Raw genomic sequence first — 22,597 nt, 5'->3', positions numbered from 1 at the left:
TTCAAGGCCAGCCTGGGCAACATAGTAAGACCCCATCTCAATGACAAAAACAAAACAGAAGAACAAAAGATGTGAGGAATAGATACTTTACAGAAGAAGACATAGAATGATCAGTAAACACGTGAAGAAATAATCAGTTATTAGGGACATATAAATTAAAACAAAAGAGGGAGATCAGTAGAGGATGGGATAGGTGAGAGAAAGGAGAAATAGAGAAATACTGGGGAATGATTAGCCAATTATATTTTTTTACTGTGTGCATGTAAGAATATATAACAACATCCCATAATTATGTACAACTATAATGTGCCAATAAAAAATGGAAAATATAAAAAAATAAATAAAATAAAATAGAACAAAAGAAAGATACCACTATATGTTCCTTAGAGTGCCTAGAATTAAAAATACTGGTACTCTCATATATTGCTATGAGAATCTAAAGTGGTACAACCCTTCCTAAAAGGCTTGGAATTATCTTGAAGTGTTTAACATATGCTGAACATAAGACCCAACAATTTTATCCAGAGATAAATAAAAACATATCACACAGAGATTTACACAAAGATATTTATGGTATCTTTATTTATAATAGCTCAAATCTGGAAAGAATCTATATATTCATCAATAGATAAATAGATAAATAACTTGTGATATGTTCCATATCATGGAATGCTACCCAGAAAATAAAAAAATAGTAAACTACGTTATGCTGAGTAAAAAAAAAATGTTAAAATATAATATGGTATATATTATGTTTCCATTGTATGAAAATTCCAGAAAAGACTAATCTATAACCATAGAAATCACATGAGTAAGTTGCCTAAAGTGGGTATTTGTTGACTGCTAAGAAACCCATGGGAACTTCACTAGTTATGGAAATGTTCTATGCCTTGCTTATGGTGGTGGTTACAAGCATTAAACTCTTCACTTAAAACAGATACATTTATTGTATGTAAATGACATCTCAATAAAATTTATTTTTAAAAATATTCCTCCTATAATCATATTTGAATTATACTTCACGGAAACTAGTGCAAAATGTGGGGAAAGGGGGATTGGATATCATAAAGATAAAGGAAAGAACAATGGGATAAAAGGAGATGGGGGGTGAAGGATGAGAAAGGGAAGGAAATAGGAATGAATTTTAACAAAATCACACTATGTGCATGTGTAAATATACCACAGTGCATTCTATCTTTCTTTATATACTATGTATAAAGCACCAATGAAAAATAAACAAACAAGCAAAAGGGAAATTAGTAGAGTAGAGGAAGGAATCTAGGGGAGGGAGTTTGAGAAAGGGGAGCTTCCAGGACTTAGAGTAAATCAAAATCTGTGCATGTATGATTTTGTCAAAATGAACCCAACTATTATGTATAACTGTAATGCTCTCATAAAAAGAATTATAAGACTGGGGATATACCTCAGTTGGTAGAGTGCTTGCCTTGCATGCACAAGGCCCTGGGTTCTAATTCCCAGTACCACAAAAAAAAAAAAAAATTCAAAACTATGCATAATTTCAGAATATTTTCATAGAATGTTTTATGGATTTTAATAAATTTTTATATTAGAAAATTAATACATTTTCCTGTATAAACCAATTATTTACTTTTAGGTAAGAAATCTATTTTCCTTTTTAGTAGCTTGTCTTAAAAATCAAGGCTCTAAGCCAGGCATGGTGTCACACACCTATAATTCCCAAGACTTGGGAAGCTAAGGCAGGAGGGTCACAAGTTCAAGGTTAGCCTCAACAATTTAGTGAGGCTAAAGCAACTTAGTGAAACCCTGTCTCAAAATAAAACTAAAAAGGGCTGGGGATGTGACTCAGTGATTAAGCATTAACATATGGGTTCAATCCCTGGTACCAAATAAATACATAAGTAAATAATCAGGACTCTAAATATGAAATTAAGAACATGAACTGACTTGTGATTTTTTTTTTAATACTTTCTTACTGGTGATCAAAGGTGCAGTGTGGACTGGTGACAACACAGCAGAATGGAGTTACCTGAAAATTTCTATCCCCATGTTACTAACTCTCAGCATTACTGGGATCTCTTTTTGTGGAGGTAAGATGAGTTCTGTCTTGGAGCTTAAAGTGAGAGATAATGAAAAATGAGATGTTTCTTCAAAGCTGGTCATAAAACCCTTCTCCTTAGCTATTTTGGGCTGGGATAAATATGGGAAAGAGAAAACAGGAGAAAGTGAAGGGGAGCAGATTAGAGAGAAAAGTGAAAGCAGGATGCTTCAGAACTTCTTGTATATTGTCCAAATTTAAGACAGAGAATCAATTTCTCAGAAGGAGAAAAGGGAAGCACCAAAGAGTACTTCTTTTCCTCATTCTTTCATCACTTCCTTTTTAGATGCAGCATGTGAAAAAAGTATGGGGTGGGGCCATAGCTCAGTAGCAGAGCTCTTGCCTAGCATGTGTGAGGCACTGGGTTCGATCCTTAGCATCACATAAAAATAAATAAAATAAAGGTATTTTGCCCATCTACAATTACCAAAAAAAAAAAATTAAGTGAAAAAAATAGAGAGAATTACAAAGAATTTAGTGAATCAGAAGTTAGTGTGGGGGCTGGGGTTGTAGCTCAGTGGTAGAGCACTTGCCTAGCACATGTGAGGCACTGGGTTCAATCCCCAGCACCACATTAAAAAACTAAATAAACAAAATAAAGGTATTGTGTCCATCTACAACTAAAAATATTTTTTTTAAAAAATAGTGTGGGGCAGAGATATATCAGTGGTACAGTTCTCACCTAACATGTGCAAGACTCTAGGTACAATTTTTCAGTACTGCTAAAAAATAACAATAATAAGAAGGAGGAAATAGAGAACTACATTCTTAGCAGATTTTAAATTCCATGACATATTTTAACTGTGTTTTTTAAAAAGATATGCTCTTGAGAAAGATAAATTTAATTAAAATAAGTGTGTCTGATAGTGTACCTTCCTTGCATCCTGAGAATTCTCTGTGGATAAGGTTAAAAGTTGCTCAATGTGACTGCAGTTCCAGTTTTTCCTTGTTTTCTGCAGAAATAGAAACAAGTTAATATTACATTTTTATATTGATAGTTTTTGGTATTGGTCCACATATAGTACAAGAAATACATATCCTACTCTAGGACTCAGCATGAAATTCTACCCAAACTTTTTTTTTTTATATACTGGGGATTGAACTCTGGGGTACTCAACCACTGAGCCACATCCCCAGCTCTATTTTGTATTTTATTTAGAGGCAGGGTCTCACTGAGTTGCTTAGCGCCTAGCTTTTGCTGAGGCTGGCTTTGAACTCGCAGTCCTCCTGCCTCAGCCTCCTAAGCCACTGGGATTTCAGGCGTATGCCATCACACCCAGCTTTAAACTTCTAATTCTGATTATTTACTTCTCTTTAGTTCTTTATTTTTTATCTTGGTTTTCCTGTTGCTTCCAAAGGAAATTGGTTACCAGCTCCTTCCTTCCATTACACACACATAATAATAAATCAAGTCAACATTTTATGATTTCTAGGTAATATGAGTTCAGGAACATATAGGAGTATTGATTTTGGAATAATCTTCTGGTCTTTTAACAAGAAGACAGTGTTCAAAGAGTGTTTTGTCAGATCTCCAGAGAGGCCGTTTTATATAATGTGCTCCCCTTTTTGAGGTCATAGTTTTGAATGCACATATGTTTCCTTTTTCTGGACAGTCATCAAGACCTTATCTTACCCTGTACATCATTTATTTGAAGTCTGGTTGCCTTACTTGGCCTTTCTTTCCTAACCAGCTGATGTGGGTGGCTTCATTGGGAATCCAGATGCAGAACTGCTGGTGCGTTGGTACCAGGCGGGAGCCTACCAACCCTTCTTCCGTGGCCATGCTAACATGAACACCAAGCGGCGGGAACCCTGGCTTTTTGGGGAGGAATACACCAAACTTATCCGAGAAGCCATCAGAGAACGCTATACCCTCCTACCCTATTTGTATTCTCTATTCTACCATGCACATGTGGCTTCTGAACCTGTCATGAGGTAAAAATGCATCATCCATTCAGGGACTGCAACAGCCTAATTCTCTCACAGTGATTAGGGACTGGACTAATTGTGCAGTGATTTTAAAAGAAAAAGTGAAGAAAAGCCTCACGTTTAATCAAGTTCCAGTGAGCTTCTTGACTACCAATTATGCACGTGATTCTGGCTGTCGAAGACAGATTAAAAAAAACTAGACCCCCTACTACTGTGATTAAATGTACATGCTAGGTGAGAGGCAAAAATAGAGATATCTCAAAGAATAAAGAAGTGACTGAAAGAATCCATTATTTGACAGTAGCATCTTTTCAGAAAGAATAACTTACCTGCCAGCCTTAGGCTTTCCTTTATCTTACTCTTAGGACTAAACTGTTCCAAGTTTGAGGTGAGCATTTGTTTATAAATTTTAACTCTATTTTGAAGGCAAAATATTAAGAAAAAACTTTCTAGATTAGGGAATGATACATACCAGCATACACAATTCACCAAGACTTCAGGATCAGAAGTTCCTAAATTTAGATGAAATCAATATCACCTGGGGAGCTTTCCACTATAGATTTTAAAAGCTATACCTCCAAAATTTTCTAGGAATCTCTTTGGGTAGGTTTCAAGAATCTATATTTGTTAGAAGTTTCCCTTTTAGGTTCTAGATATCACCCAGGTATACTGTTGTTTTGTTCTGTAGGGAAGAAATATGTTATTACAAAGGCTGGTGAATAAACTAAAAATAAATTTTGCTTATTAGAAGATATTCTTTCCTCATGTAATTGAAAAATGACTAGAACCATTAAGTTGATATCCAGGTAGATATATACTGACAGTTTTATTGTTTATGAACCCAAATACATCCTAGTTACACAAAACAATAACAAGCAAAAAAGAATACTCAAAATTTCTTAACCCCACACCCAAAAAAATAATGCCAGCTTGAAAACAAGAAACATCAGTTCTTCTCAAAGATATAGTGATTAAGTGATGCATGAAAGCAGCAAACACAAAAAATAAAACAGCACAGAGGGGCTGGGTTGTGGCTCAGCGGTAAAGCACTTGTCTTACATGTGTGAGGCACTGAGTTCCATCGTCAGCACCAAATAAAATAAATAAACAAAGGTATTGTGTTCATCTGCAACTAAAAAAATGTTTTTTAAAAAAGCACAGAATTATCATCATTGTAAAATCATATCCAAAGATGTTAGGCATTTGGACTTGCATAAAGCTCTGACTCTGCCCATTAGAGTAGTGTTTAGTGCTCAACAATCAGAAGGAAAAGTGGCAGGTACTAGAATTCTCAATATTTCTTTAGAACATTTTTACATAATAAAAATGTAAAGTAATCACAGCAATTGCTCATAAAAACTTGAGATGTATGAAAAAGAATCTTGATACTTTAGTGCTTTCCAGTTTCCTTTGAATAGTTTTTAAACTAAAAATATAAAATTCTTAAAAAACATATAATTACATTAAAATGTAACGAACGTTCTTTTCACTTTCCCAGGCCTCTGTGGATAGAATTCCCAGATGAATTAGAGACTTTTGGTGTGGAAGATGAATACATGCTGGGTGAGCATTTATTAATTACAAACACTATAATTATGTTTCTATTAAATTTTCTACTATGAGAGCACTTTTTAAAATCCTAATCCCAATGAAACTAAAAAAATTAAAGTAAATTCCTTCATCAAGATTTTTAATGCATTAGTGGGATTGCAGATCTATTCTGTTGTAATTCTAGCACTCACAGTATTATTCTTACCAACATCAAATAAATCCATTCTATTTGTAGGTATAGTTTAAACTTTTGTTTTGTGTTCACTCTTCTAAGCCTATTGAGACCACTACAGGGAAGGAAGTAGGCAAAAAGTAAATCATACAGATATAGTAAAGAACCAGAAGAGTTTATTTCATATACAGTAATAGGCCTCTTTATCAAGGATTAACCATCAATTCTAGAACATGGAAGTTTATTATCTTAGAGACAAAGCTCAAAAAGCCAGTCTAAACATTGAGTTGCCCAAAAGGTAACCACATGCCAAACAATGGAAACCTCCAGTGTTAAATAATAGAGTCATTGGGCTGGGGCTGGGGCTCAGTGGTAGAGGGCTTACCTGACATGTGCGAGGCACTGGGTTCGATTCTCAGCACCACATATAAACAAAATAAAGGTCCATTAACAACAACAAAAAAATATTTAAAAAAATAGAGTCCTTGGTCTGGGAATGTAGCTCAGTGGCAGAGCACTCAGATGGCATGTTCAAATTCCTAGGTTCAATCCCTTAACATTAGGTCTCAATAATCACTGCCTTGGAGAAACCTCCCTGACCACTCCTTGCCTTCTTATACCTTAGACTGTTCTCCTCCATCAAAGTCAATCTGTCGCATTAAAAAAAAACTTCTGCTTTGTACTTTTGATTTTTTTGGTATTTGTCTTAACTCTGTCTTTCAATTACTTTTTAATATCTGTCTTCATTTACTATAAGCTCCATGAAAGCAGGGATCATGCTTGTTTTATCTGCCACTCTATCCCCAGAGCCTATCAACATGCCTGGCAATCAGTATTTATTGAATAAAAGAATTTACAAATGATGAATTTTTACCTGCATGGTGGCAAGATCAAAGAAAATTTAATAATTCTTGCCATCTACAGCCTTCCCAATGATAACTGCCCAAGGAAAAGAACCTGAGTAGCCACAGTGACACAATTCTGGATAACAGTTGTGGACTCACTATCATCAGCATCACTCAAAGAAAACAGTAAAGCCATGGAGAGATGCAGTGATGCTTTCAGATTATTGGTGCACCAGAAGTTAAGCACAAAATGATACTGTAGTAAATTGTGTCAGGGTTCCTTCCTATAATCCTGATATTCCATATATGGATTAATGATGGGTAATAACAGTCACCTATTTGAGCCCCTCTCCTCTTTCTAACAATGCATCTCTCTGATGAAACATTGGTTTAACTCACCACAGTCTCTGCCTTACAGAAGTTTACAGTCTAGTAGTTTTTTGCCAGGCATTGTGGCCCATAACCTGTAATCCCAGCTACTCAGGAGGCTGAGACAGGAGATTTGCAAGTTGTAGGCCAGCCTCAGAAATTTAGCCAAGCCCTAAGCAATTTAGCAAGACCTGTCTCAAAAGAAAAAAAAAATGAAAAGGGCTGGAGATGTAGGTCAGTGGTGAAGAACCCCTGTTTTCAAGCCCCATACCAAAACAAAACAAAATAAAAACCACAATACTGTTCAATTAAAGGAAAAGAATTCTCGTAATGACACTAAATTTTATTTCTTCTCCATTCTTAAGGAAGTGCTTTATTGGTTCATCCAGTCACAGAACCAAAAACCACCATGGTTGATGTATTTCTGCCAAGATCAAATGAGGTAAGACTAATAACAATTAGTCATATATCTCAAGTCTCATCTCTCTCATCCCTTTGTTTCTTTAAGCAACTAAATTTCTCCATAATGCTTTGGTGAACACACACCAAATGACTGTAATAACTGATGATTTTTTTTAGATTTTTCTTTAGTTGTTGATGGACTTTATTGTCTTTATTTTTATGTGGTGCTGAGAATCGAACCCAGTGCCTCACACATGCTAGGCGAGCACACTACCACTGAGCCACAACCCCAGCCATAACTGATGATTTTTAAAAATCATGACACTGTCCACTTAGGCTAAGAAATTAATGGAGGCCAGGTGATAGAAAAATGAATAGGTGATGGCCCCAAGAAGGATCAGAATTCATCTTCACACTGACTTGCTTAAGTGAGTTCTTAAACACACTGAGGGTAGGGTAAGAAAAAAATCTTTTGTCTACTATGAGGTATCAGACTCTGGTGGGAAACTTAAGTATAAAGAAACTTTGCTCTTTATGCCAGGCACGGTGGCGCACGCCTGTAATCCCAGTGGCTCGGGAGGCTGAGACAGGAGGATTGCAAGTTCAAAGCGAGCCTCAGCAATGGCGAGGTGCTAAGCAACTCAGTGAAACCCTGTCACTAAATAAAATACAAAATAGAACTTGGAATATGGCTCAGTGGTCGAGTGCCCCTGAGTTCAATCCCCAGTACCAAAAAAGAAAAAAAAAAAGAAAGAAACTTTGCTTTTTTGATTCTGGCTCCCTTTGAATCCTAAATTTTGGTACCAAAAATTGTCTCCAGTACTCACCAAATTGATCAAGATCAATAATGACTTCCCTCTATCATCTCTACCTTCCTTAGCTATCTTATTAGTTATTGTCATTTGTTATTATTACTATATGAACTGTCCCGGCCTACCAGAGCCCAGGGCAGTGAACTTAGGCAGAGCACAAAGGTGAGGCAGGGACAACCCTTTTTCTGCAGAGCAGAGACCACGGAGACTTGGTGCCCCAGTCTAGGGAAAGAGGGTGTGGAATGAAGAGCAGAAAGGAGACAGACTAGGGAGAGTCCTCAGGAACTAGAGCTTCACCCCAGGCTTCAGCACACAGAGGAAAGAGCCATGCAGCGTGCTGGGCTGGACTGGGACTACCATGTCAAGAGACTCTTTTTCAGTGGCCACCATTCAGCTACCTACACTTTTTATTATTGATATGACTAACCAGGTTTTTCTCCAGAATGTTTATGAACTGTAGTCTTTCCTCTTGGTTTCTCCAGTAATTTGAATATCTGAAGTTGAGGGATCTTTACAAAGATTCCCTTGCCAAGTAGAAACCTGAGGAAAACATTAAATACAGCAACAGCTAAATAAATGGTCCTGCTGAGCATGTCTGATGAGAATTTTTCAAGTTTATTCTAACAAAGCAGTAGGCATCTGTTAAAAGAAACTGCTCCCTTTCTAACTTAGCCAAGAATTTTTACTAATGATTCATCATTGCAAACACATTGTTGTGACTTTGAACTATATTCCTTCATTTTTTATCAGAGTGTTCTGTGATTGTTTCTCCTGCAACATCTTCACAAATGCTGGGTAAAAAAGCCAAAAAAATTCTTTCCAGACCTGCTTCTTTATCTTGACTGGCTGGCCAGTACACTTCACACTAAATGAGCAGGCTGTCTGAAGTTCACACTGTCACTCTTACCCATATTTATATGGGGCCCATCTCCTCTCCTCCAAGTCTGGGCTCAAATATCTCATCAGCAAAGCTGTCTCTGACCACCTGTTTAAGTTTATAGACTTCTCTCATTGCTCCTGGTGCTCCCTAGGCCTCTCCAGCCTTTCTCTTTCTTCACAGGACTTGCCACCATCTAACATTCTGTATATTTACTTATTTTCTTATTATGTACCTCTCCTATTGTAATGTGAGCTCCTTGAAGGCAGTGGTTTTCATCCGTTAGGTTTACTATTGCATCCCCAGCAACTAAGTGGATACCTGGTATATAGTTGGCACTCAGCAAGAACTTGCTTAGGAACCTGGGACTGAGTTCTGGGTTTGGTCCTTTGTGGAATTTTATACTGGTTATACCCTTCCTAAATTGGAGATCTTTGGATATGGCACCAAAGCACAAACCTTGTTATCTCTCATTTTAATCAGTTATGGTGGTAGACAAGACAATGCTCAAACCTTGTTTGAATCAGTTTACCTTTTATCCCCACCAATTCTTTATCTGAAGCTACTGGGATTAGCTAGAGAGGAGAGAGAGAAAGCCAGAGAATGACATATAAAAGAAACATAAAGAAAACAAGCTAATGTTCTTACAAACACAGACTCAAAAATCCTTGACAAAATATTAATAAATTGAATCCAATCAAGAATAATATATCATGACTGCAATAGGTTTGACCCTGTTGAATTAAGAGTTCACTGTGGCAGCTGGGCACAGTGGCACATGCCTATAATTTTAGTAGCTCAGGAGCTGAGGTAGGAGGATTGCAAGTTCAAAGCCAGCCTCAGCAACTTAGCGAGCTCCTAAGCAACTTATTAAGACCCTGTCTCAAAATTTAAAAAAAATAAAAGGGACTGGGGATGTGACTCTGTGGTTAAGCATCCCTGGATTTAGTCCCCAGTAATCCCCCCAACCCCCCAAAATAAAAGCATTCACTATTGCTAATGATGGTCAAATCACAGTTCTGTCACCTTCACAACAGGATGGTAACAGACTCAACAACTGTGCTATATAAAGGATGTGGTAATCCCACAAGGTGAACTTGCAACACTGGCTGCCAGAAAGTATACTGGCTAAAAGAGAGAAAATAAGGTTTTTGTTTTCATGCTCCTTCTAATGATATCTTAAGGGTTTATTCCATCAAATTACTTTATAGGCTCTTTTTGATACTTCAGCAACTGGCTCCCTCTTGATAGAGACCTTACATAAGAATTAGAACCTTAGCTCTGAATTATACTGTGTTAAAAAGTGATACCATATTAGTAATCCATGTTTCAATTTGTTTTTGTCTCAGATCTATTCTTTCTCTGGTATTTTCCTTTTCTGCTGCCTCATTTGCAATCTCTTTACCTGCAACGTGCTTTTCTTTATTTTGGTTATTTTTTCTATTTTGTCATCTCATTCACTGCTAGAAGCACTAAGTTTTTATAAGCCAAGTGGGCTATAAAACCCAGGAGGTCAAGGACTGCCTTTTCACTCATTAGACATCTTAATTATCATGTATGTCGAGCACCTGGCATAGTGGTTATGTTGTTTAGCAAATAACTTTTTTCTTTTGGTACCAGAGATTGAACTCAGGGAAACTCAACCACTGAGCCTCATCCCCAGCCCTATTTTGAATTTTACTTGGAGACAGGGTCTCACTGAGTTACTTAGTACCTCGCTGTTGCTGAGGCTGGCTTTGAACTATGATCCTCCTGTCTCAGCCTCCTGAGCTGCTGGGATTACAGGTGTAATTACTTTTGAATGTACAGATGGGCAAACAAATGACCTTTATTAAATTAATTAGTCATAGTCCCTTGAGATTTGCTCCTTCCTTCCTTCCTTCCTTCCTTCCTTCCTTCCTTCCTTCGCTTTCATGTTAGAGATCAATTCCAGGTCTGTGGACGTGCTTGGCAAGCATCTGCCTCTGAGCTATATCCTCAGTCCTTTTTATTTTATTTTGAGTCAGAGTTATACTGAGTAGCTCGGCTTGGCCTCAAACTTGAACTTGTTCTGCCTCAGCTGCCTGAATAGCTATGATCATAACCATGAGCCATCAAGTCCCACTCTTTCAGATCTTCTTAAAAACATATATTCTTCCTAACTTCTATCCAAGATTTAAAAAAAAAAAAAAGGGCTGGAAATGTAGCTCAGTGGTAAAGCACTTTTGGGTTCAATCCCCAGTACCCTCCCAAATAAATAAATAATTAAAAAAATACTTCCCCATACCACAATGAAACAAAAACAAACAAAAAAACCCCACTTATCTCCATTTATTTTAGTTTCTGGTTATTTGAAATGCAGTTAAGTGAATATTGTAATGAGTAAGTTGTGAGCAGAGTTGCTCATAAACTCTTTCTCACTGGGGTCTGTTTTAGATCTGGTATCACTCTAAGACATTTGCTCATTGGAGAGGAGGATGTACCGTGAAGATTCCAGTTGCCTTGAATACTGTAAGTTATTTTCAGACTATTATTTCTACCTGTGTTGTATTTGTCTGCTCTGATTGCTGTGACAAAATACCACCAACTTGGTGGCTTAAACAGCAGAAATTAATTTCCTCACAATTGTGAAATTTCTATTTCCAGATCAGATGAGAATGCCAGTTGATGCAGTTCCTAATGAGGCACTTCTTTCTGTCTCTCCTTTTTTTAAAAAAATATATTTCTAGTTATAGATGGACCCAGTACCTTTATTTTTGTGTGGTACTGAGGATCCGAGCCAGTGGTTCACATGTGCTAGGCAAGTACTCTACCACTGAGCCCCAGCCCTAACCCCTTCCTGTCTCTTCTTATAAAGACACTGTTCCTATCATATCAGGGCCTCACCACTGTGATCTCATTTTACATAATCATCTCCAAAGAGGTCCTATCTCCAAATATAATCACCTTGGGGACTGGACTTCAACAAATGAATTTTAGGGGGATACTGACCTTCAGTCTATATTGTGTGCCTGTATCATAAAACCAAGAATGTTAGTGTTCTGCATAATAACATATATATATATATATATATATATATATATATATATATATATAGAAACAGAAAGTAGATTAGTAAGTAGTTGCTTAGGGCTGGGGCAGGGCAAGGAATTGGGGTATGATGAAGAGTGACTGCTACTTGGTACAGATTTATTTTTTGGGTATCAGAATATTCTAAAATCAATAGTGGTGAGGGTTGCAAGACCAATATACTGAAGCCTGTTTAACTGTATACTCTAAATGTGAAATATATATGATTATATCAATAATGCTGTTAAAATGTGAAGAAAAATGTCTTAAAATATATATACTCAGATTTCATGGTATGAAATATCAGGGATAAAACCAACTCTTACCCATATGTTTACATTTGTGTGTCTAAGAAAAGTAATACTAAAAACAGAAAATGCAGTGATTATAATGCATGCCATATAGAATGTCCTTCTACAAGACTAAGTTAAAAACATGAATTTTCAGGCATGATCCTGGGCCTCTCAGCCCAAGGGAGTAATATCAGTATGATGTTAGCATCAAAGGGGCCTGCCTATCCAGGATGTTTTGAGTTTCCAAAGGGAAGTTCCTTCCTGTAGCTAAATCATAAGCACTACCATAGTCCCTGAGTAGAGTGAAGATTGATAAATAGGCAGTGATGTGATTTTTTTTAATTATCAGCAGTGATTTTTTTTTAAAGAATATAATTTCAGGGGCTGGGTGGTGGCTTAGTGATGGAATACTTGCCTTGTACATGTGAGGCACTGGGTTTGATCCTCAGCACCATATAAAAATAAATAAATAAAATAAAGGTATTAAAAACAAAGAAAGTTATTTTGGATATTAACTTTCAGATCTAGAGAAAAACCTTAATAATCATCTACTTAAATACCTTACACTTACAGGTAACTTATCTGTCCAGGATGACAGCTGGATTGTGGGAGAAATGAGACAAGCTCCCAAGTCTGCTGATTCCTCATCTAGAGCCCATTCCACTTTAACTTAACACTGTGCTCTTAAAAACAAACAAACAAGCCAAAAAAAAAAATGAAGAAAAACAGAACAGAGAGATTGTCCAATTAGAGAGGGAGATGTGGGGAGGAATAAGATGTTCTTTACTTCTTGTTGCCTACTGCGAATTAGGTATGGGGGACATTTTAACTACTTCATCCTCACTATCAACTTCATATATGTTCTTTTACTCTTCTCCTTGCTAACACTTTACCACAGCAAAGTACAAGTCCTCATGTGATTCTTACCAGGCTTTCCCTGCCAAGTGGCATTCCAGAAGATTGAGAGCTGAGGGCCATGCCCACATGATGTTGTTAGAGTCACTTAAATTACCCTTGATGATATGTATAAGAAAAGCAGTTTGGAGGGGGGGGGGTTGCTTTTTTTGGTGGTGGTTGAGGGTTTTTTTTCTTTTTGGGGGGGGGGCGATACTGGGGATTGAACCCAGAGGTACTTTATCACTGAGCCACATGCTCAGCCCTTTTTATTTTTTTGAATAGGGTCTCCCTAAATTGGTGAGGGCCTTGCTCAGATGCTGAGGCTGGCCTCAGGCTTGTAATCCTCCTGCCTCAGCCTCCTGGGCCTCTGGGATTACAGGTATGCACCACCATGCCCAGCTATAACAGAAGCAGTTTCACAAATCTGCCCTCAGAATTAAGTCAGTCATTCTGGTGATCCAGAGAAACAGAGAGCAAAAAGTATTCTGGTGCAGTGATAAAGAGCAAAAGTCATCTCCCAAACCAAGAAATACTTTACATATACATACATACACCACTTAGAAAAATTAAGTCTTTAGCAAGGCTCTAGAAGTAAACATGTTTATTATAATTTATGAGAATGTTAAACTACAACATAGGAAAGGCCAGTTATAGAGTGTGCAAAATAAAATTCATCATTTAAAAGAAAAAACAGTAGCTGGACATGTTAGTGCACACCTATAATCCTAGCTACATAGGAGGCTGAATCACAGGTTCCAGGCCAGCCTGGACAACTTAGCAAGACTGTCCCACAAAGGGCTAAGGATGAAGCTCAGTGGTAGAGCACTTGCCTTCATATGCAGGACCATGGATTCAGTTCCCAATCTGCAAAGAAAACAAGAAAAGAAAAAGAAAAAGCAGCAAAAACAAGTATATGTGATAAATTAATGAAGGGTAGTCAGCTTCCCTAGTAATTGGAAAGTGAACCATTTTTTTGTTGTTGTGCTCTTTCCTTTTAATGCCAGGATCCCCAAATATACTACCTCTGTGCCCACAAATTTATCTTGCCCTAGAGTCTATACTTGTAAAGAGTGGAATCTTATATAATGAAATATTTTTAAATTCTACTTTGAAATTTCTTTATACAAATACTTTTATTTTATCTTTACTTCTTGTTGCCTAATTCGCAGTAGGCAACAAGAAGTAAAGAACATATTTATACAAATACCTTTCCTGATATTGTTGCTCTGCTGTAGATACCAGTATTTCAACGCAGTGGAAGTGTGGTACCAATAAAGACAACTATAGGAAAATCCACAGGCTGGATGACTGATTCCTCATTTGGACTCCGGGTTGCTGTCAGCACTGAGGTATTTGGGAAAACAGGTTATACTTTTTATTACTTCTGTGTCTCTTTATAGTCTTTCAAAAAGTCTGATAGCATGAAAAAGTGGTGAGCCCCACCTATGGAGATAGGTACTTCTAGTGTTTATCTAGAAATCAAAGTTTTAAATAATTTCTGAATTATTGCCTAGTTAGTCTGCCGTTTTTGGAATTGTCTTAAAAGAACTTGGGGAAAGAGGAAAATGTCTTTCTTGAACAGTTGACTGTTGGTTCTTTTTAGCTGAGCAGTGATTACTGCTGGGCTAAAAGCTCATTAGATCATAGGCTGTGTATTAGCTCTGAAACTCATTCTCTCACAGAAGGGTACCTGTGACTATGGACCATTTCAGGGACCCCAACCCCACTAAATGACTTCTCATCAGGTAACTCAAACAACTGAAATCTCCCTGAGTAAAGCCTGGTAGGATCGAGATCTGATTTGTCCTTTTGAGAAGATCTTTTAAGCCATATGAAACCTGTATCAGACTTCTCTCCTGGCCATGTGCCAAAATATAGGGCCAAATATAAATTTTTACTCGTATTATAATAATACTTACCCTTATTTATATTAGCATTGTAAAATAATTAAGTTATAGCTTTCTTTTCTGTTTCATTTAGGCATGTCTTTGTGGGCCAAACTAGGGATTTGGGACCCATGTGAAATCCCAGAATAAATGCAAAATACTAGAGATCCATTGCACATCAAGTATTGCCAATAATCTTAATCTGCCATATGGAGTGCTATGACATTGTATGATATGCAAAGGGGCCCTTCTGCCGAAAAGAGTAGGCACCAGATACCTTTCTCGAAATGCAAGATCTAGAGATAGCTGATCCTCATCCATTATATTCTGATTTTTTTTTTAACATCAGTTTCATTCTGTGAACCTTCTTGACCTTGTTGTCACATTCTGGGATAGTGTTTTCAGGGATGCCCCTGACCATACTTCATAGTTTAAATTTCTTCCAACAAGGTTTAATTCTTCGTGCACCTCTTATGTGACTTCTCTATTCATATTGTTTCATTATCTATTTGAGAGTGATTGGGTATTGACTATATTAGATATTTGTATGACTACTTTGTGCAGCTTAAATATTGCTAGTTAACTTTCTACGCTAAAACAAATACCTGAGATAATTAACTTATAAAAATAAAAGGGTTATTTTAGCTCACTTTTGGAAAATATTTCAGTTGGCCTCATTGCTTTTGGGCCTGGGTGAGGTAGCACATCATGATGGGGAGTACATGGCAGAGCAGAGCCACCCAGGGGTCCCCACAGTCTCCTTCAAAAGGCACAATCCCAATGATCTGAAGACCACCACTATATCCCACTTCTTAAATGTTCCTGTGCCTCTCAATAACACCATGGGCTGAGGACCAACACATGGGACTTTGGGGACATTCCGTATTCAAACTGTAGCAAATCTAAGTTTTTGTTTGACGTAAGTTTTCACATTTTCAAAATTATGTCCCTTTGGAAGCTGACAAATTTCCTATTACATAAAACATGTTCCCTGATTCACTTAACAGGGTTCTGCAGTTGGGGAGTTATATCTCGACGATGGCCATTCATTTCAGTATCTCCACCAGAACCAATTCTTGCACAGAAAATTTTCATTCTGTTCCAGTGTTTTGATCAACAGGTAATAGCAGCTAAAGAAGCTGTGTGTTTTTTTTTAAATAACTTATACTATATTTAGGCATCCTCAAATAAATGCATTGCTGTTTTCGGTTATTATTTAAAGAAATGAATTGGGACATTTTTCAGTTACTCTTCCATGAGTGTTCCTTTTTTAATGTTCATTTCATTCCCCACTACCTAAAAACTAAAAAAAAGTGCAATTTGGGCTTTTATAATTCCTTCCACCAACTCATTAAGTGCCTGATTTCTTATAATTTGTTACAATATCCCAGTTACATTTGTGATTTTTGTGTACTTCTGTGATTTTCTCAAATGGTGTTAAAGGGAGATTGATTTGGCCAGTGGTTTGTTAGTCCTTGGCATAGAGTCATCTTTTTTCATCTCTTCATCATAGTCAATATGACCCTGAATGAATCATGACTCCATAGGGACAGATGGAAGGGAACTCATAAGAGATTTTGACCTGTGACTAATTCAAATCCCCATCCTTCTTCTCCTAAATCCATTTATATCTATTCCAGTTGTGCAGATGAGAGGGGTCGTTATCTCAGCAAATGTGTGGTGGAGCAGATCTTGTTCTTAGGCCTCAAGAAGAAGCCATCTTCTGTGACTACCCACTCATCTGGTGAGGAAACAGTTCATTCTTACCTCAACATTTGTTTTTGTAAACATGAAAGTATCTGCCATGAGGAAATGCTTAGTTTCTAAACTAACATGAGTCTAGCTCAAATGGACTCTGCACTTACTGGTGGAGGTCAAGTATTCTAGTCTCTATAGTGAGTAAGACCATTCTGGTCTTTCTTCTTGCTTCCTGCCTTATTTTTTCTAAGGGAAATTGTTTGGGGCTAGACTTAGTAGTTTAGGTATTTCTGAATGCTTTTTTAATCTGTAGATATCTGGGGGCTGGGGCTGGAGCTGGAGCACAGTGGTAGAGCACTTGCCTAGCAAATGTGAGGCACTGGGTTTGACCTACAGCACCACATAAAAATAAATAAAATAAAGGTATTATGTCCATCTACAACTAAAAAACAAATTTTAAAAAATCTAGATATCTGAAGCCTTGGTGAATCCTGCCCACGTTGATGGAGTTTATGGAGGGGCATAGGATGGGAATTATATCCTTCCTTACCTACTGAATTTCTTGGGCACATCACTTTGTAAAACTGTCTTTTCAACCAGGGCTGTATTCAAAACAATGAAGGTTTTTCATGGTTTAAAAAAAATCATAAAAATTCATGAGTAAAAGTGCTATTAGGGGGCTGGGAATGTGGCTCAAGCGGTAACGCACTCGCCTGGCATGCGCGGTGTGCTGGGTTCGATCCGCAGCACTACATAAAAATAAAATAAAGATGTTGTGTCCACTGAAAACTGAAAAATAAATATTTAAAAAATTCTCTCTCTCTCTATCTCTCTCTCCTCTCTCTCTCTCTCTTAAAAAAAAGTGCTATTAGGGCTGGGGTTGTGACTTAGTGGTAGAGTGCTCACCTAGCACATGTAAGGCATTGGGTTCGATCCTCAGCACCACATATAAATAAATTAAATAAAGGTATTATATCTACCTATAACTAAAAAAAATTAAGTGCTATTAAATTAGATTTTCAGGCGAGATATGTAGCTCAGGGTAGAGAGCTTGTCTGGCAAGGTTGCCTGCAAGGCCCTAGATACTGTCCCCAGCACCACACATACACATACACAAAAATTAGATTCTTCTAAGCAAGTTTTTATGATAGAGTCAGAAAATATGTCAGATTTGAAGAATATATTTTTCCCTCCGAAGTATATGTCAAACTTTTCCTCTTTTTTTTTTTTGTCTTGCTATGTAGATGGTAAAGATCAGCCTGTGGCTTTTATGTATTGTGCCAAAACGTCCACCCTGAACCTGGAGAAGCTTTCACTGAATATTGGCTGTGACTGGGAGGTCCACATCAAATGACAAAGAAGCTCCCCTGGTGTTGCTCAGAAGGAGCTGCCTGCATCTTTTCAGTTCTTCCCTTGGCCTCTTTTAAGATTTGTGCTGCAATCTAATTGGTTTCCTTAGCTAAAAATAATCTTGCATTAGTCACTTATATACTAATGGACAATAGATTTCATATTTTAAGATGATTAATGATTGAGACTCTTTTTACAAATACGACTCTTCCTACATACCCACAAAGCCCTGAGACATTGATAGAGTTGGTGAATTTTCCTTGCCTCTTGGACTATGGCCCTGTGGTAAGCTCTGTGGGCCAGTGAGTGGCCTCTTTTTGAGCAGGACTGGATGGATTTTTAGGTATGCCAAGCCTACCCAAGTGGCCCATTTATTGGGCTTGCCTCAGGCCAATGTGGCAGATTCACTCTGGCTACAGCAGGGAAGTTGCCCAGTCTCCAAATGGACAATAGTGTCTGATGCCACAGTTATCGTTTGCCTACACTGACATGGTTAAGATAACCTTCTCTGTGCATATTGCATACCCTACAACAGTGGGGACCTGTTCTGCCCTAGAGATTTACTCAGGAACACAAAGGATTATTTTCCCTTTCCTGCTTCTCAGGCTCAAAAGTTCTAAATTAATCTTCTTAAAATTTAAATTATTTGATTGTTTTTATTAAATACTGTCTACTTGCCTAAGGATATTGATAATATGAGTAAGCGCTAAAAAAAATGAGTAAGCTCTAATTAATAATAATGCAATAAATACCCATGTCCTCACCACTGAACTTCAAAAATAGAGAACAAGGCTGGGAATAGGAGAAGGCAAGTGAGGCACTTGCTTCAGGCATGATAAGAAGTATTTTAATGTACTATTTTTAAAAATTGTAATTATTATAAAAGTCATGCTGAACAAAACATCAAAATCTTTTATAAAGACAGCCTCAGGATTATTGAGTTTTCTTTTGCTTCAGGCTCCAATATAGCTTGGCATGGAATAGAACATTACAACATACCAGTTGGATCACAATGATCTCTGCTCTGGAGACCCCAATAATTTTCCGTTGCCTACCACAGCATCTGTTGGAACAGCCTCAACTCCTCAGTACTCTCAGCATGCACACTTTCTTATCAGTCTTCTTCCACTTAGCTACTTAAAATGTCACCTCTGTGCCTTCCCCTCCCTGAGCTGTAGCATCCTCCCTCCACCCAGACAAATCTTACCACCCTTTCAGACCCAATTCAAATCTCACTTTTCTACACACTGTAACCACCCTAGCACCCCAACTATTCAGTGCCCATTAGTAGTGATTTTGCCATTCTCTGAAATGCTGTCCCACATATAATTGTGGTGTATTATGCATTCTCAGGGATTGTACCATAATGTCTCAAGTATGTCTGTCTTTTCTTAATAGATTCTGTGTTCCTTAAAAGCATGTTATATTTCTCTTATATCTGCTAGAGCACCTTTACACTTGACTTTCAGTAACTGTTGGCTGTGATTGGTTAACTGATAGATTATATTGATTAAAAAGTGAATATAGGAGACTGGGGTTGTAGCTCAGTGGTAGAGTGCTTGCCTCACACACATGAGGCCTGGGTTCAATCCTCAGCACCACATAAAAAATAAACAAATAAAAATAAAGATATTGTATCCATCTACAACTAAAAAAAAATTTTTAAGTGAGGATAGCATGTATTTATTTCTAATTTTATTTTTCTGACATAGGAATCTGCCCAAATGCAGTAGACATTGTACATTTCTGATGGTCACATTTAATTGTATGAGTTGAGGTTTGAATTTTGCACCAAATGAAAGCTGACATAGCTACATGTGTATCCTTTGCTCCTATTTGTGTATATTTTGCAATTAAGGAAAAAAGAAGACTCCTAAATTAACTGAAGTCATAAATACTAGCTTCAGTTTTCCCTTGCCAACCTAAAATAAAACATAGCCTGAAAACCAATGCTCTTTCCTAATATAAATGATGGGGTTTTATTGTTGTTATTGTTATTTTTATTAATGATGGGGGTTTTGTTGTTGCTGTTTGTGGTGCCAGATATTGAACCCATATCCTTAAACATGCTTGGCAAGTGTTTTACTATCAAGCTATATCCCCAGGCCTAAATAATGGTTTTTAATAGCAATTAAAGTTTAATAATTAAGACCTATCTTTAGACAAATATTTATTTCATGTCTGTTATTTCATTAAAATATTTTTGGAGGAAGAAAGAAAACAGGAACTATTAAAGTTAGTGAGGAAATGCTCTGTCTTGACCCAAATCTATACTGAAACATTTTACAACAGAGAAATATTGTCTGGTGTTTTTGTTTTCTGCTCTTATTGCTTCTCATACTTTACCTGCCTTCTATGTGGAAAGCTATATACCAGAGATCCATGTGCAGCTGAGTTGACCTACCAATATTCAGTTATCTTGTGGCTAATTCTTGATATGTTTTCACAGGAAACAGGATTTTATGTGAGAAAGTTAAATTGTTTCAACAAATATTGTAGCAAAGCTCAAATGAATCCATAATTTATCTGTCCTTCAAGACTTAAAAGCCAAGCAATAAATTGACAAATTCACTTAAAAACAGAAAGTATCCAACAGGAAAGTGGGCAAAGATAAACACAAAAGAAACTAAACAGACAAAATAAGCATATTTAAGATGCTCAGCCTTATTAATAATCAAATAAATTATTTTTTGCCTGATTGGCCAAGATTAAAAAGAATGAAAGCTGGGTGCCGTGGCACCCACCTGTAATCCCAGTGGCTTGAGAGGTTAAATCAGGAAGATCTCAAGTTCAAAGCTAGTCTCAGCAATTTAGCAAGGCCCGAAGCAACTTATTGAGATCCTGTCGCAAAATAAAAAGGCCTGTAGATGTGGCTCAATGGTTAAGTGCCCCTGGGTTCAATCCCCAGTTCCAAAAAAAAGAATGAAAATGTCTGGTTCTGATGGGAGTGTGGGAAATAGGCACTCTTGTGCATCATTGACAAAATTATAAATAAGTATCATCTTTCAGGATTGCAGCAGTATCAAAATTGTAAATTTGCATACTATAGCCTAGAAGTTCCACTTCAGATAAATGGTCAGAGCTACTAACTGCAATGTGGTCTATACCATAGAAAATTGGAAATAAATGTAACATCCCTCCTTTAATAGATGATTTGCCAAATATAGTACCTCCATGTAGTGGAATATTATGCAACCATTAAAGATTAATCTACATGTATCAACAGAAATGTTTTGATAAAATATTTACTGAGTAATGTAATCTAAGAAAAGTTATAACAAAACAAACTCAAATTCAAAAAACATATACTCTCCAAAACATGAAGGCCACACAAAAACACAGGTGGGAATGGTTCCAGATTGAAGGAGACTAAAGAGACATGACCCTAGTTGTGATCCTGAATTGGATTCTGGACCTATAAAGAACATTATTGGGACAGTTTGGCAACATTTTTTTTTTAATTTTTTATTGTGGGTTGTTCAAAACATTACAAATTTCTTGACATATCATATTCCACACTTTGATTCAAGTGGGTTATGAACTCCCACCTTCACCCCATACACAGATTGCAGAATTACATCAGTTACACATCCATTGATTTACATATTGCCATACTAGTGTCTGTTGTAGTTTGGCAACATTTTGAATGGAATCTTTTGATTGCATGGTAATTGTCCTGGTTGTGCTATGATTACATAGAAGAATTCCCTTGGGTTTAGGGAAAACAACGGAATTCAGTCTGCAGGATTCCTTCACTTTCACTTTCACATCTCCTTCAATATCAGTAAATCATAATGATAGGCAGCAGAAGCAATCAAAACACAAATATCTGGAGGGTATTTATTTATTTTGTTTATATGGTTCTGGGGATCAAAACCAGGGCCTTACACATGCTAGGCAACTGAGCTACATCCCATCCCCTAGAGCTATATGTTGTTTTGGGTGGGGGAGGGCGGGGTACATTGTACCGAGATCAAACTCAGGGGCACTCAATCACTGAGCCACATCCCCAGCCCTATTTTATATTTTATTTAGAGACGGGGTCTCACTGAGTTGCTTAGCACCTCGCAGTTGCTGAGGCTGGCTTTGAACTTGTGATCCTCCTGCCTCAGCCTCCTAAGCCACTGGGATTACAGGCACGCACCACTATGCCCAGCTAGAGCTATATGGTTTTTAGTTCATAGTTAACCACACGTAAAAACCTTCTGGGTAATGAGATTCCTATGATAATATCAAGTATTCCACTCTGATTTTTAGATTTTCACTTACTAAAACCTTCAAATGGTTAGCAAAATTCCAGAAGGCACTTTAACTAAAATAACTTCTCAGCCTGGTGGACGTGGGGTAGGAAGCTATCAGTAGCAACACTGGAAACAGACTACCAAATTAGC

General features: G+C 37.2%; 1 protein-coding gene across 7 annotated transcripts in view; it reads left to right on the top strand.

Annotated features, from left to right (window-relative positions):
* Ganc (glucosidase alpha, neutral C) overlaps positions 1-20,521 on the top strand; it is a 76,968-nt gene extending 56,447 nt beyond the window's left edge. For 3 of the 7 annotated variants that reach the window (XM_048793745.1, XM_015480771.2, XM_015480770.2), the window contains exons 17-25: positions 1,968-2,069; positions 3,769-4,012; positions 5,505-5,569; positions 7,309-7,385; positions 11,450-11,524; positions 14,508-14,621; positions 16,166-16,278; positions 16,799-16,902; positions 18,101-20,521. In XM_048793745.1, the coding sequence (XP_048649702.1) occupies positions 1,968-2,069; positions 3,769-4,012; positions 5,505-5,569; positions 7,309-7,385; positions 11,450-11,524; positions 14,508-14,621; positions 16,166-16,278; positions 16,799-16,902; positions 18,101-18,210 (1,004 nt within the window). In that variant the 3' untranslated portion in view covers positions 18,211-20,521. Of the gene's footprint in view, positions 1-1,967; positions 2,070-3,690; positions 4,013-5,504; positions 5,570-7,308; positions 7,386-11,449; positions 11,525-12,948; positions 13,115-14,507; positions 14,622-16,165; positions 16,279-16,798; positions 16,903-18,100 lie in introns of those variants that run through there. The other 4 variants (XM_015480773.2, XR_007343967.1, XM_048793746.1 and 1 more) reach the window with 4 other exon arrangements.
* Positions 20,522-22,597: the final 2,076 nt, after the last annotated feature.

This window comes from Marmota marmota, unplaced genomic scaffold (genome assembly GCF_001458135.2).
Source record: "Marmota marmota marmota unplaced genomic scaffold, marMar, whole genome shotgun sequence".
Classification (NCBI taxonomy): Eukaryota; Metazoa; Chordata; class Mammalia; order Rodentia; family Sciuridae; genus Marmota; species Marmota marmota.
Note: the sequence above shows the minus strand (reverse complement) of the source record. Positions and strands in the feature narration are given on the sequence as shown.